The sequence below is a fragment of the Ruditapes philippinarum genome, unplaced genomic scaffold, assembly GCF_026571515.1.
Source record: "Ruditapes philippinarum isolate M1 unplaced genomic scaffold, ASM2657151v2 ctg14044_1_1_1_1, whole genome shotgun sequence".
Taxonomy (NCBI): Eukaryota; Metazoa; Mollusca; class Bivalvia; order Venerida; family Veneridae; genus Ruditapes; species Ruditapes philippinarum.
In genome coordinates, this window is record NW_026858190.1 from 1 (window position 1) to 22839 (window position 22839).

Consider the following 22839-nt stretch of genomic DNA (forward strand, 5'->3'; position numbering starts at 1 on the left):
TAAAGGTTTGTAACCCTTATTATTTCGACACTAACTGTTGTTTAACACAGATGTAATTAATCATGGAGCTTACTATAAGCATGTATATCTATAAAGAATAGAACAATATTAGAAATCTTTGACCATTCTGGAACTATTTTGCTTGAAAATTAATGCGTCTGTCATTTGACCACCTTTACGCAGTGATCTCTCCTGAACTTTTCGGCGTTAGTGTACATATAAAGGGAAGTAACCGCTTCAAAAAGCGGACTACTTTCGGCATTTGCAATTGACAGCATCAGAGTCTGAAATTTCGCTACCATTATTTGTTTGGTCTAACGACCCAAACAAATAAAAAGACATGCATAATCTCCATACTGCCATCTATCCATATTTCGAGTTTCATAAAAATATTTTCAGTACTTTTTGCAATATCACTAGATCCAGTTTTATGTGATAAATTTGCCATATTTTCAGTCTATTTGTTGTCATAGCAACCAGAATTTTCAAGATAGAAAAAAAGAAGACAAGCATAATATCTCCATACTGCCATCTACCCATATTTCAAGTTTCATAAAAATATTTCCAGTACTTTTTGCCTTATCACTAGATCCATTTAATGTGTATAATTTGCCATATTTTCAGTCTGTTCGTGCCATAGCAACCAGAATTTTCAACATAGGAAGAACAGAAAAAGACGTGCATAATCTCCATACTGCCATCTATCCATATATCAAGTTTCATAAAAATATTTTCAGTACTTTTTGCGTTATCGCGGGATCCAGTTTTGTTGACTGACTGACGGACAGACAGACGGACGGAGGTTAAACTTAAAGTCCCCCCCCCCCGGTAAACCGGTAGGGGACTAAGTATCAGCTAAGTATATACATAACAAAGTTAAAGTCAGTTATAGCAAAGACATTAATATATAAACATTTGAGGTCAAGGTCATTTTTTAGATGAAGGTCAAGGTCTGTCCTTTTTATCCTTTAAAGCTTTGGGGACGGCAACGGCAACGCCGATATGACGGCATGTTAACAATCCCTATATTTTTTTCTTTGCTAAAATGTTTGTATAGGAAGATAGAATTTTATTTTCGGTATATCATACAATATTGTGAGGTATGTTCAACTTTAACCAGTTGATTATTTTAGTAAATGTCGATCTTATTCTAAATTCTTGCATTAAAAGAGGCCACATGCCTCCAGATGGTAAAACGAAAAGGGGAGCCACATGTGTTGTAAACGTTCGTCAGTGTTAAAAAGGGCAGCCACTATCAATTACCTTTTTTTATAAATGGCACAATTATAAAGGGACGTAACTCCTACTAAATTGCATAAAGGGTGTTATCATGAAAATTAAGTAATACAAGTTGTTTCAAGTTTATAGCTTTGATAGTTTTAAAATTATCCTGCTAAAAGTAAGCTATTTTAACAAACAAGAAGTAAATAATGGGCATATTAACTATAAAAATATACAGTATAGCTTTCAGAATGATGTTGTTTTGTTTTCAACGTTGTCATGACATGACAAGTATTTAAAGTTTCATGAGGATCATTCTACTATATAAGTTTTATTGACAAGAATTCTATGTAAAACTGGGCAAAAGCTCTTAAGAATAATACCCCTTGTCTTCATTATAGTTTTTGCACGATGACGTAGAGGTACAGTTTAGCAAAAATGTTTGATTCGTCCATATTCAAAATATAATTCCAAAAGCCAAACGAGAAGTTGACGGTCCGTACCTAGACTTTTTATTTGAAGCAGACGACCTAAAATAAAATAAAATTTCTAGTAAACGGTAAAGCTGCTTTTTAAATTCACCGACGAGCGGGTTGGTCTTCAAATTTGTTTCCTTGCTTCTTCAGATGTTAATGCACGAAAAAAAGATGCATAGACACTCTTTTATTTATTTTGGTAATTCAGCTATTCTAATTATGATACATTTTGCATTAAATTTTCATTTTGCTCTGGGTCATTATTTATATGACTCTTTGTATAATATATTGTAAAACTGAAGAAAACCAATGTATGATAAACATGTTAAATAATGTTAAAATTACCTTTTTGTATCAAAGCATTAACATTCCAGATCTACAAGCAAACATAAGTAGACAGCTCAAAGATAAAGGTCCGGAAATCCATAGTGAAACTGAAAGTTCAAGAGATAAATAAAACCTGGAAGTACGAATGGAAACTGAAAGTACAAACAAACACGTTGGTTTATTTTGACTAATACATGTTTTACCACCGTGTATAATAGGTAACGAATGGAAAAATTATAACGGTAACACAAAAAAGCCGAAACGAGTACAACAGTAATACATGTACATGTTTAAATTATTTCATGAAAGTGTTTTTTTTTCTTTCAAGATCATTCGATCGTGAATGAGACGACATGGCTAGCGTATTGAAGGCGACTTTTATGTGTGACATTAGCTTGTGTTGAACAGTTTGGACAGTTTATTTAAAATGCTAGGCCTCTTAGAGGCATAAGTCACATATACAATAATATACATAATATGAAATATCATAGAGTTCCACGAAATATACTAATGTACTACATGGCAGATGTATAAAAACGAAAGTGTTACATTATGAAATATATATATATATATAGTTACTTAAATGCTGATATATATTTTTTTTTACAGAATACTGCAAGTTTTAACAATATACATGTGTACTCTATCTGTGCTATTCATTAACATAGAAAACTTGAAAACAGCATCATCTTAAAAAGTATACATATACATCTTGGTAAGGTATGTCATTTTTGCCGTATGCGCTTATTCAACAAAACATGTATCAATTAAGGCCACGTACGTAATGCATTTGTGTCATTCGTGTTTTCGCCCCGCGACCCCGCCAAGCGATAAATCGAGAATTAACAATTTAAAACGGCGAGGTCGCGGGACTAGCGAGGGCGCGGGGCGAAGTTTAATAAATAAAAGTTCGCCACCGCGCGGGCGCGGGACGAGATTAAAGAAATATAACGGCATGGTCGCGGAGCGAAAACACGCTAATTAGCGTTAATTTTCGACTTTTCGCTCTTGGCGGGGTCGCGGGGCGTAAACACGAATGGTACAAATCAGCCACCATAGTTTACTCTCGTTTACTTGATTTAGATAACATCTGACACGAATTTTCTTATTTAAATGAACGCCACACTATCGACTTTTGTCGACAAAATCTACCTTAATGCAAATGCAGACATTTAATATTTTCTAATATTTACGTCACTGATTTAAATGTACATGGACATGATTATTCTTTCAAAAGATGACAGCATTCTATATAGTAGTTCGAAGGAGCTAAAATCATTTTACTAACCAGTATAAAGATATCTCCGTAAGTAACCGACTGCAAATCCCAAATGATTTCTTAATAGATGGTGATAGACAAATGGCTCTGTACAAAAGTTTTACCAATGATTCTGACATATTTATCATATATAGCCTTACGATGTTGCATATTGTGTCTGGGCAATACCGTCTGCATGGATGATTTGATCATTACTTGGTGCACATAACCACCTTCAGTAAATGATGTTTATCCTCAAAAAAACATGACACTATGTCTAAGGCCAAAGTTACTGCAAGGGTTTAGACCTGGTATATTTCTCATTGTTTCTTCAGCGCAGTTTTGGATAATGTTTAAATTTAAAAATCATTTGGTTCACACGACCTTTAGAAGATATTGATGAATTGCGTCATAGTCCAGCGGGGTATATAACTTATAACCTATAAATTTTAGGCCTGAATGTTTAGGTCCATAAATTTGTGTGTGTGATTTTTTTAAGTTATTGGTACACATGTCTAAGATTAGTACAGTATATTTCATGTGGAAGACCTACGTCAATATATTGAAAGTCCAGGTCCACTTAGATAATTGAACTCAGTTTATCTTTAATACATCCGTTATCTTGGTAAGTGCAGTTTTTACCTGCAACTTATCTCTTTAAGAAACATTACTTTTCTAACATGATATTTACAGTACTTTTTTCATTATTATTAAGTCCTTTTTCAATAATGCAGTATAGGATTTCATTGAAAGCTATTTATGAACACCGTCTGCAAAATTTAATAAGTAAACAACCTCAAGTCCGATTCCAACAAACTTTGGGAGTTTTTTTTTTTGTTTTTCAAGGGATATAAGTTCATGCATAAATCATGTTTTCAATGCAACCAAAAGAAGTAATAGGAAAGCCTAATCATGGCTTCTGAGCCCTATTGACCTTGCCTCAGGGGCATATAAGTTTATATCAGATATATTGGGACATTTTTAAAACATCTTCAGAACTGCAAGGGGTTTGCTTGGCGCATTACATTAAGAAACTTTAAGTCATCCTTTCAAATCTTGGTTCCTGGGGTCTCGCTATAGAATATATTTTTATGATAAGAAATATGTAAGGATAACTTAAATAAAACACTCCATCTTTAGAACTACATAATAGCTGCAGAATAACCTAGAAGACCTAATTTGCTCGAATCATGATTCAATTATTCGAATTGGGGCTTACACTGGGGGACATTATTAGCTCACCTTGCAAATAGTGTTCAAAATCACTCTGCGTCCGTCGTGCACCGTTAATGGCGTCAAATATTTTCTTAAAACAGCATTGCCTCCTATACAAATAGTGCAATTTATTTTTTAAAACTTAAAAGGAAGGACCCTGGCATGAATCTCTTTAAGAATTCTATTCTATACAGAACTCTGGTTGACATGATTACCGAAAGAAAAAACTTCTTCTCCTAAACCACATATGAGCTACAGCTGAGATATTTGGCGTGAAACGATAAAATTAAAGCTCTGGGGTCAAAATTTGCCAATCCCGTTGGTCATATATTTTCCAGTAAAAAAAAAAAAAATTTTCTTTAAATCTATTAAAGCTTAATCAGATATATGTGGCACGAAACTTTTCCCAACGAACCTCTACCAAGTTTGTTCAAATTGGCCCCACCCAAGGGGTCATAAACTTTTCTTTTACATGTATGTGAAAAAAACACTTTAACCATGAAGACTTGCAAACATTGTCATTCTATAACAACAATGGACTTAACTTAGCAACCATTAACTTTCCGTAGCATCCATTGACCTTCCGTAGGAACCAGTGACTGACATAACAACCATTGACTTTGCATAGAAACCAGTGACTTCCTTAGCAGCCAGTGAATTCCATAGCAACCACTGACTTTCCATAGCAAAAAGTGTCAAGTTTCATACCAGGCGGTGACTTTAACAACAATTAACCATTTACTTTCCGAAGCAACCAGTGACTGTCAAAGCAACCATTGACTTTCTAGAAAAAAAATGGCTTTCCAAATCAACCATTTACTTTACTTAGCAACCTGTGATTTTACAAGCATTGACTATCCTTAGCAACAAGTGGAATTAAAAGCAACCTCTGACTTTCTATAGCAAAAAATAATTTCCATTGCCTTTCAATACCAACCATCGGACTTTCACACCATTATTTGACTTTCTGTTGAATCATATTTCCTAGCAATTATTGTCTTTCAAAAGTTACTTTCAAAGTCATTATTGTCTTTTTACATAGGAAACAGTAATATCCATATACTTTCTATATCATCAGTGACTTTCATAGCAACCATTGACTTTCCATAGATACCAGTGACTTTCATAGCAACCAATTCTTTACTTAGCAAACTGTGATTTCTACAATCAATGACTTTCCTGAACAACCAGTGACTTCTCTTTGCAAATGATAACTTCCAAAGACATCTATAGCATTTATTACTTTATATTGCAACTATTGGTTTTTTTTACAGCAATTGTTGACTTTCCCTAGCAACAACTTACTTTACATAGCAACTAGGGACTGACATGACAACCAATGACTTTCCATAGGAACAATTGTATTTCATCGCAAACATTGACTTTTGTAGCTACAATTAACTTCATTGCAAAAAAATGAACTTCCATAGTAAACCGTGACTTTCTTAGAAAACATTGACTTTCTACATGGCAACCAGTGACTTGCAAAAGAAAACATTTACTTTCTAAATCAACGGGTGAATCTACCAGTGACTTTCATAGCAACTACTGTCCACAGCAACTATATTTTTGTATAGCAAAAAGTGACTTCAATAATAACTGTTGATTTTCAGATGTACGTGTATGTGGGTATATTATCAGTTTGAGATTGAGACTTTATATCTACTTTTCATAATAGTTCAAAATATTAATTGGTCCCTGTCATGCAGAACCTTCACTAACAGGTGACCGATATCATGGTCATATTTGCCCTCTTGTTTAACAGAGGTATTATATTGAAAACCTAAACATCTGCTTCTTCAGAACCACATGGCGGAAAACAGTTGAAAACTATACTAGGGAAACAAAACAATATTTATTTTGCCATATATAAAGATGTGTCCTGGAGAAACAAAACAGTATCGATCTGGCCACACTTGAAAGCTGTATTAGACAAACAGAACAACGAGAATCATTTTGCCACAGTTAAAATTTTAATTTTAATATAGCAGAATTTGTTTTAATTTGACTTATGATATTAGCAGAAAACAGTAGTATTCGTCTTGGTGTTATAATCATAAGTTTTCTAAACGTTAAAAAAAACTTAAGCAAATAAGACAATGACTAACAATTGTGAATATAACAAGATAACAGGAAAAAGCCACAAAGGTGAAGTTTTAGCAACCTTTATCGATAAGCATATATGAATTAACAGGTCTTAATTTTCAATCTATCAGTCTATTATTTTATAGATTATATGCTATTTGAAACTATTTATATACATTGTTTATTTATTCCGTTTTTTCTTCCAAAATATTCCTTATTTTATATTTCTTCTTTTAACGGTCAATTTTATATACGTTAACATCCTTTACGTATCCAAAATAAAGTCTATGATTACTATTACAATACGTTATGTTACTACCCCCATCGTCAATAAATATGTGTCCATATCTGAGATCTCCGGACAATTGGTATATGCTTTCCTCACAACAAACATAAATGTAGCCTTCATTATCTACTGTCATTTGTTAAGGACTTGTCATGTATCTATCTCTGTAGATTGCATTCACTTTGCCATCTAATGTCAAAGATGTCACGTTGTTTTTAGTTGGTTCCGTTAGATAAATGTGTTTCCCATCTGGACTGAAAGCAATACCTGTATCAATATCGGTGGCATAACGTGTCGGGAATGTTTTGAAACGGTTTCCTTCCATATCAAGTATTATTATTTCCTGCTTGCCTATCATAAAGAACTTTCGATTTTTGAAAATAAATGACCTTGATAAACTGAAGTTTTGAATGTTGATCAGAGAACATTTGCATATGTTACCTGACAAGTCCACTGAAAGTAACTGAATTTTATCTTGGCAACCAGAGGTCAGTAACACTGCCAGTTGGTCAGTATTTACATTAGTCATTCTCCAAGCAAATTCACATTGTAAAACAATTTTATCCACTACTTGTGTATTCCGTGTATCAACAACATAAACTGTTTTGCGTTCGCCTTCAAAAACTGCAAGAAAATGATTTTGAATTGTGGCCAGTCCCTTCACCCAGATCGCATCATTATCTTCACCTATGTCAATGTTTGATACAAAGTTTGCTATTCTTAGTCTGCCAATTTCTATCGTATTTTGTTTTTGTTTCGGAGGAGTAAGAAAGAATGTCTGTATTCTACTTTCCTGTCTTAACTTTTCATATTGTTTGTCTAATTTATCGAAGCTTTGTTTTGACTGTTTCATTGTTATAAAAAGTTCACAATTTTTATTCGCTTTCTTCTTAGATTCTATACTGGTTTTAATCTTGGTAAGACTATCTTTAATCGAGTCAGCAGTGCCACTAGCAGCTTGTATCCCTTGCTTGTTAGATTTGTCAATGTCTTCCATTCGTCTATCAACATCAGCCTCTAATTGATCAAAAAATTTGTTGATTTCATAACGTTGTTTTCTTAACTCTGCCTTTCCCTGTTTCGTTAAATCACCAGATATATTTGTTTTTACTTGAATCCTGTCCATGTAATGATTAATATATTTAAATTGGCTTTCCAACTCGCTTAAAAATGTTTTAAATTCTTCACTCGAGTTAAGGTCCTTGGCAATATCAGGTATATGGTCGACATTTTCACACTGACGGTGACTGACAGTTATACAAACACTACAACCAAGTATGTCACACGACCTACAAAAATATTCCACAATTTTGGTCGGATGATTGCCACATCTCTCTACACAAACATCATGAGCACGAGATTTCCGTGAATCAAATGGCATCTTATCTTTATCTTGAAGCACATGGTGTTTAAAAGCTTTAAACCTTGTATGAATTTTGTAACATTCTACACATAAGTATTCCGCACAGTCCACACAGAATCCCACGGCTTCGATTTGCTTACCACCATCTAGACATGGTTCACAGTAAATATCCCTTAATTCATCAGATGCTGCTACCACGGATCTGCTATAATCTTTACAGGTTGCCATTTGTGTTTTTTTTTGCCAAAGCCGATTATCTATCAACCATTGATTCTTATTTCTTTTTTAAATCCAAACATAAGCGTGTTAAGAAAAAAAATACAAACATACACATGCTTTTTGTTGTTGTTGTTTTTTTTTTGTTTTTTTTGTACATATCCGATTTTACGAAGCAATTTTAAGTGAAGTATTTGCCTTGTAAATACTCGATAAATAAATGCCCTCTCCTTAGATACAATCACAACTTCCTTGTTCTGTTTAGTCTGGTTTTCTGATTACTCGTTGTTATCTACGAGTAAGTCCGAGAACCAGATATGTATGCATGTTTAAACGTGGAGTATACAATCGTTGAAAAATTTATATCATTTCAACGTCTGTATTGTCAATTTTCTCTAATAATTGTAAACTAAACTTTGGTTAGGGATAAAAGCCATGGTTTAAATAAGTTGATAATTTTAACAGCTTAAACAGTTTAACAAAATTGATTTTTACAGAATAATCTGCTTTAATTAAGTAATTAAAAAGCAATTGCCACCTTCTCCACATAATCAATTGAAACGGTAGCGGATGAAAAACGATATTATCTAAACAGTCAGAAATCGAATTGTAACAAAAATGTATGTGACTCCCAACCTCTCTGGTACAGATTGATCTGGGTTACTGGGTTAGAAAAGAATGTGCTGACTAATGCAAGATACATTTTTTTTTGTGAGGGGGGGGGGGGGTATTGTATAATTGTTGTCAAATAAACCACAGACCTGCAGCTTTTGAACATATGATCAGATTTATAGGCTGATAATCAATTACAGTTTGTTCAGTATGTTGTTTTACCGTTGTTAAAAATTAAAGTTTATGTGCCCTTGTGAATTCCAATAATCCTTGTACGAAATTCTGATTAGGTACATGCATATTTACCTAGACGACATCCTTGTATTTTTGAAGTATACTGTATCAGTTTATTTCCGTTGAGTAAGAACAATATGTAAACATTTTGAAAACCTTGTTTAAAATAGAGATTGCATGTAAATAAATAAAAATCTTTAAATTGAAACTAATTTAATTGAAGTATCTCTTGATCTTTAGATTAGAAAATAGAACGTTATGTCCTTTTGACATTTTGGAGGAAGTATTTATTCTTATGCTTTTAAAGATATTTATCTAGAAAATACAATATTCAATAAGTAAATAATATGATTCTTGATTTTCACATGAATTTCTTATGAAACAATACAAAGAATCAAAATTAAGTTTTCTCGAGTCCAAATATTTGAAAACTGCTAAATTATTTAAAAAATCTTGACATTAACACGACCGAAAAAGAATCCGGCCCATATAAGTATATTTCGTACTATAACTGAGAAATAACTACATGTATAGTAGTTAAACTTGTCGTTTCTAACAGTGGTCCTGGTGGCCTACTTTGTCTATCACTTTTAGCTGGTGGCTCGGAAAAGGCATTATCACTGATTGTTATTTAAGCATATAGTCTTGTTAAAAATAATGACCTGTTAAAAATAATCCCGTAGATAAATGACGGATTCAATAGGGATCGCAAGTCCTATATCTAGTATGAAAAAGGCAAACTGTCTGCACAACTTGTGCATTTTCGCTCACACAGGCGTCGGTCTCAACGTCCCGCTACTACTACGGAAGGGAAAAGTCCATGTCAACTCTTGATGTTTCAGTCTGTTAGATGTAACATGTCCAACATTTCTTTTGTTCAGTTAACATCCACTTGGAATTAGTAATGGCTCTTTCAAGAGCAAATAATTCAAGTCAGTATCGTATCTTATTAATTTCAAATTGATTTTTTTTTCAAATGACCATTTAATTTTTACCTTACATGGCCAATATTCAAGTTTAATCAAAGTGGGTAGGGAACAATTAATAACGTTTTTCTGATGTGTGATCTAAATAACTTAATTATTATATTAAAGATAACCTCACTGTTGACATGCATTTTATTACGATGAGTATTCTGACCCAGATTTATAAAGATATAATATACAGGTGAGAAGTCTGGAAAGACAGATTACCAAGGTGTAATTTGATCGCTGTGATCTTTCTATCTTAAAGAATACCAAATCTGAAATTGGTTGCAAATGAAATATTTATGAAAACAGAAATATGCCTTTGGTAAAAACACGGATCTCACTTACATGTAATATAAATCCGTGGTAAAAACAACTGCGTTTGGAAACATAAAACTTTTTGATTATGTCTACCAAGATGATTATTTACTCAAGTGACTATCTGAGCGCTTAAACTCGATAATGTTTATTGTGTGTCATCAGTACATTTAGCATTTACGTACCTAACCATTTATAAGGGATCATATTGCATATTGAAAATAGTAGAAATAAACTAGTAATTAAACACAATTAGTAAATAAAGAACACTACACAATAATGTTAACACATACTGTAACTTGTTTTTGTTTTTGCAGATTATTCATTTATTACAATCAAGGTACCTAAATTATCATGCTAAAATGATCCATAAAATTTGGCAATCATCTGTTACTTCAAAAAAATGATACTGTTTGACAAAAGACACAATGTACATGGGACAATCATAGGACTTCACCATCAGCATAATGTTATAAAACATGAATAAAAAACACGTGTCTTCTAAACTATTTTATTGTCATCATTACATACATAATTATACATTCTTGTAATTCATGTAAATAACTTTCAAATAAATACAAAAAAAAGAATGTAAATGTAATCCAGGACGGACAAGTATCACAGAAAAAAGTATCAAATTACTCTGAGACATAAATAATATGTGAATGTGAAAATAGCTACATCCATACGAGTATATCCTGATTCCGGTCAATGGAATGTAAAGTAAGATTCAATCTAAATACAGACGATTTTGTTGTATCAGTACCGTCATTTCATACTAGGACTGCTACATTTATAAAATGGAATAACCCTCATCTTACATATGAGCCAGTCCATTATAGCAGACTGAGGGATTTCAAACTCATAATGTTTAGTACTCATAAAACAGAATATTGAATAATATGGACTGGCAATTCAGATATCGACACCTTAGTGCAGTGACACCTTAGTGCAGTAACGGGTTAAGGTATTATCTAATTTAACAGGAGTTAAACCGTTACTGCACTAACGTGTCAATATGCATTTTTTTAGCTGTCTTTAGAAGTGCAAGTAACAAAATAATTAAGGTAAATAGGACTCAAAAATCGTTTTTGAGATTTGTAGTCAACCATGTAGTACAAAATGTAGCTTCACTTATGCCATCTTAGTTTTAGATAAATAGTTTCTAAACATAACATGTTTGAATTTTAACTAAGCGCATGTATATGGTTTTATTATAAAAAATAAACAAATTCCTATTAAACTAAGCTAAATAAAACATTTTCATAGCTGAAATAATTACAATACAAAAGTTAGTGTCCTTGGATTCTAGCAAGAAAAGGAAGAATAAATTTAGTGTACAAATAAGCCTAAAGACAACTGTGTGTACTTTCATGACCAACATATATTTCTTTAGGAATTAGATCATGAGCATTCACCATACCATGCCATATCTTATATGCATTAATCAAAACCTATATAAAATAATGTTGGCTAGTTTATAGTTTACATTCATAGTCATGTGAAGCATTATGTATCACAGAACAAGTTTTTTTTAAAACGCTTCAGCGACTGCTCCTCTTCAAATATGTAGCTCCTTGAAATATTTGAAATTATCAATATGCAGTAATTTCATACCTTAATGAAGTCAAAAGGAAAATTCTGAATTAAATTTGCAAACTAACAGTTACTGTATTAATTTAGATTTTTCTTAAGCAAGAATGTGTTTTATTTTACATATTGACCATTTATCTAGTCTAACATATAGATATTGATAAGTGTTAAAAACATATTCATATTTCACACTTGAAACTTTTTAGGAGCATCTACGGAAGAACACTACAAATCAAATCAATTTCTACTCGTACATTCTTTTCTTCAAACCATGAGCATATATCATTTCTTTTTAGCAATACAATGAATAAAATATTATCACTATAATTTAGCACATTACATCTAATAAAACAATCAACCCTCTTTATCTAACTCCGGGTATTGTAATTCCAAACTGCTCGCTAACTTGTTTTAATTTCTCTTCATAAAGTATATTTTTCTCTACTGATTGTTTATAGTTAAACTTCAAATCTTCTATTTCTTCAAAGAAGTCTGGTCCAAATGTGCCCAGCTCTTTTCTTAACTGAAACAAAAAAATAGAAAAGTATGATATACAAAAAAACAAGTACTTCATTTGACAAAAATATCTGCCTTAATTAATAATTCAAATATGATGACATTATATAGTTTGTTTTATATGGTCCTTGCATGGTCCTGGTATATTCTGTTTTGAGTAAAGTAAAATTATCTAAGTTATATAAGGTATATACAATGGCTGTCAGGTAATTTACCTACCCAAAGTGTTCTTGGATTAGTCAACAAAAGAAGTAAACTTGTTTACGATTTACACATCATGAAATGTAAATTCAAGCAAACTTAAATGACCAACAAACTGTACTCGGCTGACTTTTTAATCTTATGTATCTAAACTATTAATACTTAACACTCTTACATTCAATTGAGGTAAACTTTCCTTTCTTTTCATAATCCATAAATTTTTTATTAAAATAATTCATTTTTCATTTTATGAGAGTTCATTTATTAACTTTAACTAAATCTTGCTTTACAGAGAAGTCATACAATAATTACAAATCTTCAAATAGATTTTTTTGTCTTAATTCAACATTGTTAATCAATACTTACTCTGTCTACTTCCAGTTTTGTTTTGTCTCTTTCAAGGCGGATAGTTTTCAGTTCAAGTCCTAATTCTATATTCTCTGTCATCACTTTGTCGTAGTTATTTGCCTTCGTAAAGATTTCCTCACTTATCTGCTCAATTATATATAAAAGAAACAATTATTTCACATTTAAGATGTAATATACTTAAATTGTGTAATTTTCTTAAACATGTAACTGGCTTGAATTAAACTTCATCTTTGAATAAATCTTGTTATATCAAATCACACCCACTTATCAAAGGTCATGACTTTGCATAACAATTTTCTTTGTCTTAAAATAGAGTCCCAATTATTGTGCTCTAACATATAGTGACAGAAAATGGCCACAAAAACTAAGTTTGCTACAAAAATAATATAGATGCATTATAAAAAACTCAAAACATCATGAATCAGGGCATTTGATGACAGTTCTGTGCATATCCTTGAGAAATTGGGGAAGGAATTTTGTACAAAAGAAACTGTTTATGACCAGACACCCTCACTTTAATTGAAAAAAAACATAAAAACATTGTTTATGAGTGTTTACTAATTTCTAGGTAGATGTATTTCATTGACATGTTAAATGATATCAAAACACAATATTTCTGCACTTACATTCCCAGCACCAGCTTGTCTTCTAGCCATTGTAAGTTCAAATGAAAGTTCCTTCTTCTCATTCTCTAATCTGTCTATAGTCAACCTGAAACAGAGAGGTACTTGAGGAGTTAAGGGTACATCAATATCTATAGAAACAAACAGTTTAATGCCAAAATGTTTGATACTGTTGTCTGAAAACAATACTTATATGCATAATTTGAATTTTACTTATTTAATAACCCCCCTTTAAAATAAACTGCACAACAAAAGATAGAAATAGATACAGGCTCTAGAAATTGCTAATTTGGCAATTACCCGCAAAAAAACAATTGAAGTAAGGTTTAAAGCTGACAGTATATGATAAAATATACATAAATATCCTAGTAGTTTACCTGGCTTGTTGGTAGTCCCTGGCAACATCTATATCTGACATACCAGAGCTTCCTGGAGGTATCTTCTCAAGAACAGCAACCTGTTTCAATACAAAGGTATTCTTTCTAAATACAGTGAAAATAATGTGCCAAAGACAAATTCAAAAAAAGATGAAAAAGATACTACATGTAGTAATTAGTAATGAATGGTATGCTTTAAGAGCGGTTATTCTGAAGATTCTGCTACATAGAATGTAGCAACTATCTAAACACAACAAAAACAATGTATTCACCTTCTTTAAAAGCTGATCTTTCTCCGCCATTAACCTTTGTTCCCGGACAGCAGCTTCTTTCAACAATGTCTTGGTTTCTGACAAAAGTTTCGTCTACAAAAAAAATTAACAAGTTGTTTTTTATACACCTATTAGCAAAAACCAGTCTAAACTTTCAGGTGTTTCCCTTTAATCCTAATGCTTTTGAATTCACCTTAATATTGTCATGTTTAACATTGATGTATCATCATTTGACATCAGAGTACAGTTGAGTTCACACTAAAGGTTACACAAAGTGCACTAGGAGTGCACTAGATGTGCACTACTAGTGCACTTCAAAGTGCACTAGTAGTGCACTACTAGTGCACTTCATAAGTGCACTTTGTAGTGCACCAGACCTATTATAGGTATTAAGCAGTTACCTTTTATTTCAATGAATAGCAATTTGACTGATAAATATAGATATCTGTATAATAGTTTTTCATAATAAATTTGAAGTTGTGAATATTGGATTTTGTAAAATTTGGCGTAAAATGTTAGAACAATAATTTTTCAAAGTCATCATTTGTCCTGTTTTTAAAACTTAATTGTTAGAATAAGTAAATATAAATAGTTTATAACTTTAATGTTGATAAGTGCATAAATAAACAAAATTAATTTATATTTAATATGATTCTATTTTATTATAATCTGGTAATGAAATATGAAACATTGTTTTTTTTTTTTTTTGGGGGGGGGGGGGGGGGAGGGGGCAAATTATACCAATTAGTTATTTTTGATCTTAACTTATGGTTGTTTTAGTTAAAGGTAATACTTTTAAGCATTAATAGCCTTCAATACATTATAGATTTAATATGTTTATACTTGGCCAAAATTTTGTCAATTTTATCTCATTTATAATCTCTCTTACCTTCTGAAACTGAGATCTACCTAAGATTAATATAAATGATATATATTATTCTAAAAATAAATATTTATATATAAATAATGGGTATATTTAAAAGTATTGATATGTGTGGATTAATATTGAAATGTACCTGTGGGACAGCAGTATACTTTAATTGACATGGATATTAACAAAAAGATTAAAAAATCTTTCAATTCCATTTTTTGAGACGACACCAATCTTTTTTCTTTTTTCCATGCATTGTTACATAATTATGCAATATTATTATTTTTATGAGTTTATTATAAAATGCAAAAATATTCAGTTTCCTTTTTTCTTTTTTGTACTACTTGTAATGAAATTTATTTGCACCAACATCCAAAGAATACAGATTTTACATTGCCTACTTATATTTATCATCTGCCTTTTGTTATTTACCCTGAGGGGCTCTCTTATCAGCAGGGTACTATATTAAAACACCAATACACAGCATGACTTTTGACACTTTAATCTTCTGTTACTGTTTTCTGCTCATGTATGGTATTTTGTTAAAAATAAAAACAGATCTGCATTAAAGTAATATGGAAGAGTTGCAAAAGTTTTATAATCATGTATAAATTTCTTTAAAATATATTATCTTCTAAATGTGTTAAAACTGACAAGGTAAATTTGTCAAATCTATAATAGAAAAAAATAACATTTCCCAGTTCAGAAACTAAAAGATGATTTAAATGCAGAATTGCAAGAAATGTGGAAAATATTGATATGAGGTCTTTCCAGAATAGTTAACACTGATATTGATTTTAAACCAGTTTTTTTATGATAAGATTCAAAGACAATAATGGCAATTATACCTAACATGCGTTTATGCCATTTTTATTATTTTTTTACATTTGATTATACAAAAATTAAAGTCATTTATCTTAGATGTCTTACATGTATTTTGGGGGAAAAAAACAGGAAAATTTTAATAAATATAGCATACATCTGCATTTTTGTTATTTACCCTGAGGCCCTCTTATCAGCAGGAGACAGTATAATGAAAACAGGCGCTCTCAGAAAAATACAATACACAGCATGACTTGAGACTGTCCTCTTGTATAAAAGCATTCCCTTTAAACATTAAATTTTTAATATAGAAATCTTAAATAAAGTTATCAATTTATTTATTTCATGCACAGATATATAAGCTTATATTTAGCTCCATGATTTCATGGAATTTTTTTAATTATTTATATCTTTTAAAAGTATGCAGGCATTTCATGATTGAAAAACATAATATCAGTGTATCATCATGCAGTGTATGGATTGTTTTAAAATCAATGTATTAATATTCTCTTTCAATCTTGAACATGAGGAATTGCCTCCTACGTTATATACTATTATGTAGAGTGGCAAGAAATGTGGATAAATGGATATATATAGAAAATTCCGCTTAAGAGACAATAATATCTAACATGCATTTATGCCATTATGATTTTTTTTGTATATTTGATTAAACAAAAATTATGGTCATTTATCTATATAACAGACTAACAAGCCTGAGTGCCAACACCTGATGAATCCCAGGCTTATGTCTAACATGCATTTTGAGAAAACCAGGGAATTTCAATGCATTCTTATAATCCGCCAAAATTGACTGTTCTTTGCTATTTACCCTGAGGCCCTCTTATCAGCAGGATTGTGGTATAATGAAAACAGTCCCTCTCAGAAAATACCAATACACAGCATGACTTGAGATTTTCCTCTTCAATAAAAGTATTCCCTTTATACATTAAATTTTTAATATTGAAATCATGAATAAAGTTATCAAATTTATTTATTGTATGGATAATATTTTAATTATTTTTATCTTTAAAACATAATTATGCAAGCATTACACAGTTGAATACTAAATTATCATTATTATTGATTGTTTTAAAATCAATGTATTAATATTCTCTTTCAATATTGAACATGAGGAATTGTCTCTAAGTTATATATTATAGAAATAATATTTTAGCTGAAATATAAACCTTTCCTTGATTTGTTTGAGCTTATGAAAAAAAGTTTATGTTGTTACAAACTAAATTAATTAGGCCAGAATTATCACATTGATTCTCCCATTTGTACACTAGAAAAATTGAAATACATGGCCATTCAAAATAGCTTTAAAAAACACTTTTACGCAATTATCCATTACAGAGCATATTTAAATTTAACCTTATTAATTTTATAAATTTGATTTAAAGGGGTATTATTTTACGGAAGACGGACAAAACCCCACCAGTTAAAACCCCACCACTCAAAATTTTATAGAGTGGACAAAACCCCACCACTTAATTTTAAAGAGTGGACAAAACCCCATCACTAAATTTTACAGAGTGGACAAAACCCCACCACTTACCAATTATTGGGCACGATTTGATGAATTAAAATATATATAATATACAGTACACATCTTCACATTTTATTTTTTAATTTCAATTTTAAGAGATTATACAAATAATTTACAAACTGTTAAATCAACATCAAAGAGCAGTCATTTATTTGAGACTGTGCCACATTTATGACCTTGAATTATCCATTATTTTTAGTTTCTTCAAATTCATTTCTTCAATTTATTTATATAAAAAATAAACTACTTACTATTTATCAAGAATGAAGCACATTTTCACCAATTAATGATTAAAAAATAGCACATATTTATAGCACATTTTTTAATTTATTCAGTTCAGTCAATTTTCCTTCATTGTACTTCATTGTACTTTGTTTAAGTGGATACTGTGGCTGATAGCCTATAGAAACTCGGGTACAGTCTTCTCCTTATTGATGAGTTGTTCACACATTCTTTTGGGTTTCTGCTGATGCACAATTGTTAGTTTTTTAACATGTTTACAAGAAAGTTTTGTCCACTCTATAAAACTGAAGTGGTGGGGTTTTGTCCACTGTGTAAAATTAAGTGGTGGGGTTTTGTCCACTCTATAAAATTTAGTGGTGGGGTTTTGTCCACTCTATAAAATTTTGAGTGGTGGGGTTTTAACTGGTGGGGTTTTGTCCTACATTCTTATTTTACACCTACAGTTAATTACTGGTTAATTTAAAATATGATTACAATAAATATATATTTTTTTTAATTTAAAGCTTTAACATGATATCACCTAAAATGTTAAAATTTACTTATTTATATTCGTGAATAGGCCATATATTTCCAAAGTTTTTTTTCTTACAGCAGCTTAACAATAGATGCCCCCTGTCACTTGATATACAATTATCCAATAAACCATTTAGGTGTCACCTTTCCCTGGCCAGCCTGGTCATATGGTCTAGTGCACTAGAAGTGCACACGGTGTGCACTTCTAGTTCAGCTCTAGTGCACTAGAAGTGCACAAGGGTGGGAAGTTTAGTGTGAACTCAACTGTAGTTTATTTAATGACAGGAACAAAAAATAGTTATGAGACCCTTCAAAACTGAACTAAAATAGAATTTAAAGCAATACTTCAATCTAAGAAATAAATTTATTTGTTCAGATTGAAGACTTGACAAAAACTTGATGCAAAACCTTGGTACTTCAAATTGTCTTCATACATTTTGTATTAGTGTTCTTACCATCAAAGTACATAAATAACTTTATTCAGACTTCTAAAATTTCCCTTTATATAAAAAAAACTAAAAGAAACATAAAAATGATAGTGTAACATGAGTCTCTATCACCAGAACAAATTTTAATTTAGTTTATACCTTTTTATCAACCTCTACCTCCAATGATTTCAGTCTATCTTCATACATGCGTGTAACAACAGCTGATTTCCATCCCTTCCCATCAGCCCCTTGTCCATCCTCAGTCTTCCCTTCCTCAATCTGGAGTCTTGTCCTAGACTCTGCCATCCTGCCTTTCTGTTGCTCGATCTTGATCTCCAGGGAAGTTATCTGAGCACGAAGTTTTTCATTGCTATCCATTTCCTTTGTGAAAAAAAAAATTATGTTTAGCAATGCATAATTTTTTTAGCAAAATATTATCTATGTGTGTAAGTGCACTTAATTAAACGTACAAGGATTTCTTATTTAGTTATTTTGATAATGCAACACACAAGAAAAGAGCATGGTTACATTGCATGCATTTGCAAGCTTGTCTGACCCTATACTGCTGAAATAGGTCTTTTACAAGCTCAAAGACTAAAACTTGCCTTCATGAGATCTTTCCTCATTTTCTCATAATCGTTCATCATTTTAGCTGTGCCTTTCTGTTGACTGGTGTATCTCTCACTCAGCGTGGCTCCAATCTTCTGTCGCAATTCGTCCAGTTGAGACTGTAGGAAAAGAAGAGTACAAAATCTTTACGAATGTTTTTTATGGTTAGGTTTAATTTACATCAATTTTTAAAGGCATTATGCCAACATTTCAACCTCAAATTCTTTGCAGTCCATTATTTCAGGCAGTAGTAAGCACATAATTAGAATCAGCTACATTTTGAAAGCTTGGTAAATAGCTTCTCTACACAAGTGGAACTCAAAAGTACCTTAAATGGGTTTCAAACCTATAGTCATGAAGGGCACATAATTAGAATCAGCTACATTTTGTAAACTAGCTGTACAGCTTTTCTACATGAGTGGAACTTTACTATGCCTTTTTGTCTGAATAATGTTTTGTTGAAAAAATAATTATCACACTCTAAAATTCAATAGCCAAATTAAGTTTTTTATTTAACTAAAACTTTTAGTGTATTGTGCTTGAAACTGCAAGAATTATCTTAACCCATTACTTCATGAGCATTTTGCGAAAAATGGCTGTTTTCATTGAAAAGTCTCCCGTTACAAGTTCAAATTGCTATAATACTATAAAAACTGCTTCAACACTAATCAAACTTGGCACAAATGTTGACTGGACCATTGCCCTTGCAACAACATGCTCAGGCTTAAATTTTCTGTTACCATGGCAACGAGGGGACATCTCAAAATTGCCAAAAATCACTATTTTGCGTTGATTTCTTCCATCATAATTGATTTCAAAGTGCTGCAACTTCTCAATGGATTGAGATAGAGTCAAATGCTTTTCAGCGTTGGTTACACGTTACCTTATGATCAATCTGAGGTCATTTATAGCCTCTCACAAGTCCAAAAATTTTCTTGGCGATGAGGGGGACTCCGCCCCCCTTCAAACCCCCCAAACAGAAGGGGGCACATCCCCCTTCTGGCAACCCCCTGATGTATCTTTTGGTTGGGGGGCTGCGCCGAAAAAGTGGTCACTTTTTTTAACAACATTTCTCAAACAAAAACAAGTGTTGGGGCCTAAATAAGGCATTTTTTCACCATTTGAGACAACAAAAAGGGGGGGGGGGGTGAAAAAGGCGTTAAAAGGCGTGTATATGAAGTAATGGGTTAACAGAAAATGATGAAAATACTTGAAATTACCCTAAATCGCGTTTTTCCATGTTTAAACATGGTCTGTCATATAAATTTGAAGAAAAATTGTTGTTTTGTAGATTTTTTTATTTTTTTCATTAACCCATTACTTAATGAGCATTTTGCGAAAAATGGCTGTTTTCATTGAAAAGTCTCCCGTTACAATTTCAAATTGCTATAATACTATAAAAACTGCTTCAACACTAATCAAACTTGGCACAAATGTTGACTGGACCATTGCCCTTGCAACAACATGCTCAGGCTTAAATTTTCTGTTACCATGGCAACGAGGGGACATCTCAAAATTGCCAAAAATCACTATTTTGCGTTGATTTCTTCCATCATAATTGATTTCAAAGTGCTGCAACTTCTCAATGGATTGAGATAGAGTCAAATGCTTTTCAGCGTTGGTTACACGTTACCTTATGATCAATCTGAGGTCATTTATAGCCTCTCACAAGTCCAAAAATTTTCTTGGCGATGAGGGGGACTCCGCCCCCCTTCAAACCCCCAAACAGAAGGGGGCACATCCCCCTTCTGGCAACCCCCTGATGTATCTTTTGGTTGGGGGGCCGCGCCGAAAAAGTGGTCACTTTTTTTAACAACATTTCTCAAACAAAAACAAGTGTTGGGGCCTAAATAAGGCTTTTTTCACCATTTGAGACAACAAAAAGGGGGGGGGGGGGGGTGAAAAAGGCGTTAAAAGGCGTGTATATGAAGTAATGGGTTAAGAGACAGACCTTAATCCAATACAATATTTCTCTTTTATTTGTTTTAATTTAATCAATGATTTTCTAAGATAAAACATTCCTTATACATTGTGTACATGTACAAGTTATTTGCATGATTTTATTTATATCTTTAACTTTTATTATTGAATATATAATTATTTAATGACTTGGTTACAAAATGTAACACTTTCAGGTTGTGATATAATTTTCAAGAACACAAAAAAGGAAGTCATTTCTATAAAACTACACTGTCACCTTTTAGCACTAACATTTTTTTATTTTATTGGGTTTTATGTTGCACAAACACAGTATAGGTCATATGGTGACTATCCAACTTAAATGTTGAAGTAATACCTCATGTGCTCCTCTTTGCATTATTTCAGGCACAAATGGCACCTGAGTAGAACCACAGACATTTCAGTAAGCGAGCGGGATAGCTTTCTCACATGAAAGAATCCAAAGACACTTGCATGGCTCAAACCTACAGCAGTGAAAGGCAAGTGATTTGAAGTCAAAGAACTTAACCACACAACCATGCATACACCCTAGGGTTATGAATGTACAAGTATGTTTACATCTACTTACATTTTCAACAATTCATTAGCATTTCTATGATCTGTATTCAAAAGAAAATCATCTTCATGATCATCATTATCAACATCATAATCATAATCATCAACAACAACAAAATAATCCTTACTTTAAGTCCTTCATTCTCCATCTGTAGATTTTGAAGTCTTTCATTACTGACAACACCAGGTGCTTTCTTTAATTGTTCATTTTCAGACTGGACCCTTTCTACAACTTTCTTTAAAAGAGCGACAGTCTTCTCTAGTTGTCTAGTGCTCTTTCCACTCTCCCCAATCTAAAAACATTTACACATTTTGTCATTACATTGAAATATCTAAAGTATTGATACATTTTGTCATAACACAATAAGAACATCAAGTTCCTTCTAATACAGAATTGAATGATCCGAGTACAGATGCATAATATAGAGTATTATAAGCAAATAAGCTTAATACAAAGTATCTGTATATGCAAATAGAAAGAGAATGACAGAAAATATGTTGGGTTCATTTACATCATGCCTGACATCATACAGCATATCAACAGTATTAGTCCACTTTACACTATTAAGTTAATTTTTAAAACTATCCAGTCTTACAACTAGAAAAGACCTGAGGTGATTCTCTGTTGCATTTTTCAGGCACCTTAACAAAAAATACTGATTAGTAAAATAGCTGGATTGCTTTCACATGTAGGTCTCATATAAACCTAGAGAATTTGAAAACCCTGTTGTAAAATAGTTAAAACCCCTAAATCCCCAAA

At 32.0% G+C, this 22839-nt stretch overlaps 2 protein-coding genes across 2 annotated transcripts; both read right to left on the reverse strand.

Moving 5' to 3' along the window:
- Positions 1-6966: 6966 nt before the first annotated feature.
- On the reverse strand, positions 6967-8650 carry LOC132752452 (E3 ubiquitin-protein ligase TRIM33-like). Its single transcript, XM_060742778.1, has one exon. The coding sequence runs from the start codon at positions 8457-8459 to the stop codon at positions 7008-7010; it is 1452 nt and encodes a 483-aa protein (XP_060598761.1). The 5' UTR covers positions 8460-8650; the 3' UTR covers positions 6967-7007.
- Positions 8651-11076: 2426 nt separating this feature from the next.
- On the reverse strand, positions 11077-22372 carry LOC132752451 (centrosomal protein of 290 kDa-like; the record flags this gene model as incomplete). The annotated part of the gene is made up of 8 exons (XM_060742777.1): positions 11077-12695; positions 13256-13381; positions 13885-13969; positions 14259-14338; positions 14531-14623; positions 19116-19337; positions 19562-19684; positions 22208-22372. Coding segments are annotated over 8 exons (1053 nt in total), but the record flags the coding sequence as incomplete, so codon positions are not given.
- Positions 22373-22839: the final 467 nt, after the last annotated feature.

Excerpts from the sequence above, each read along its gene's own strand:
- LOC132752452 (XM_060742778.1), bottom strand. The coding sequence starts at position 8,459 with ATGGCAACCTGTAAAGATTATAGCAGATCCGTGGTAGCAGCATCTGAT.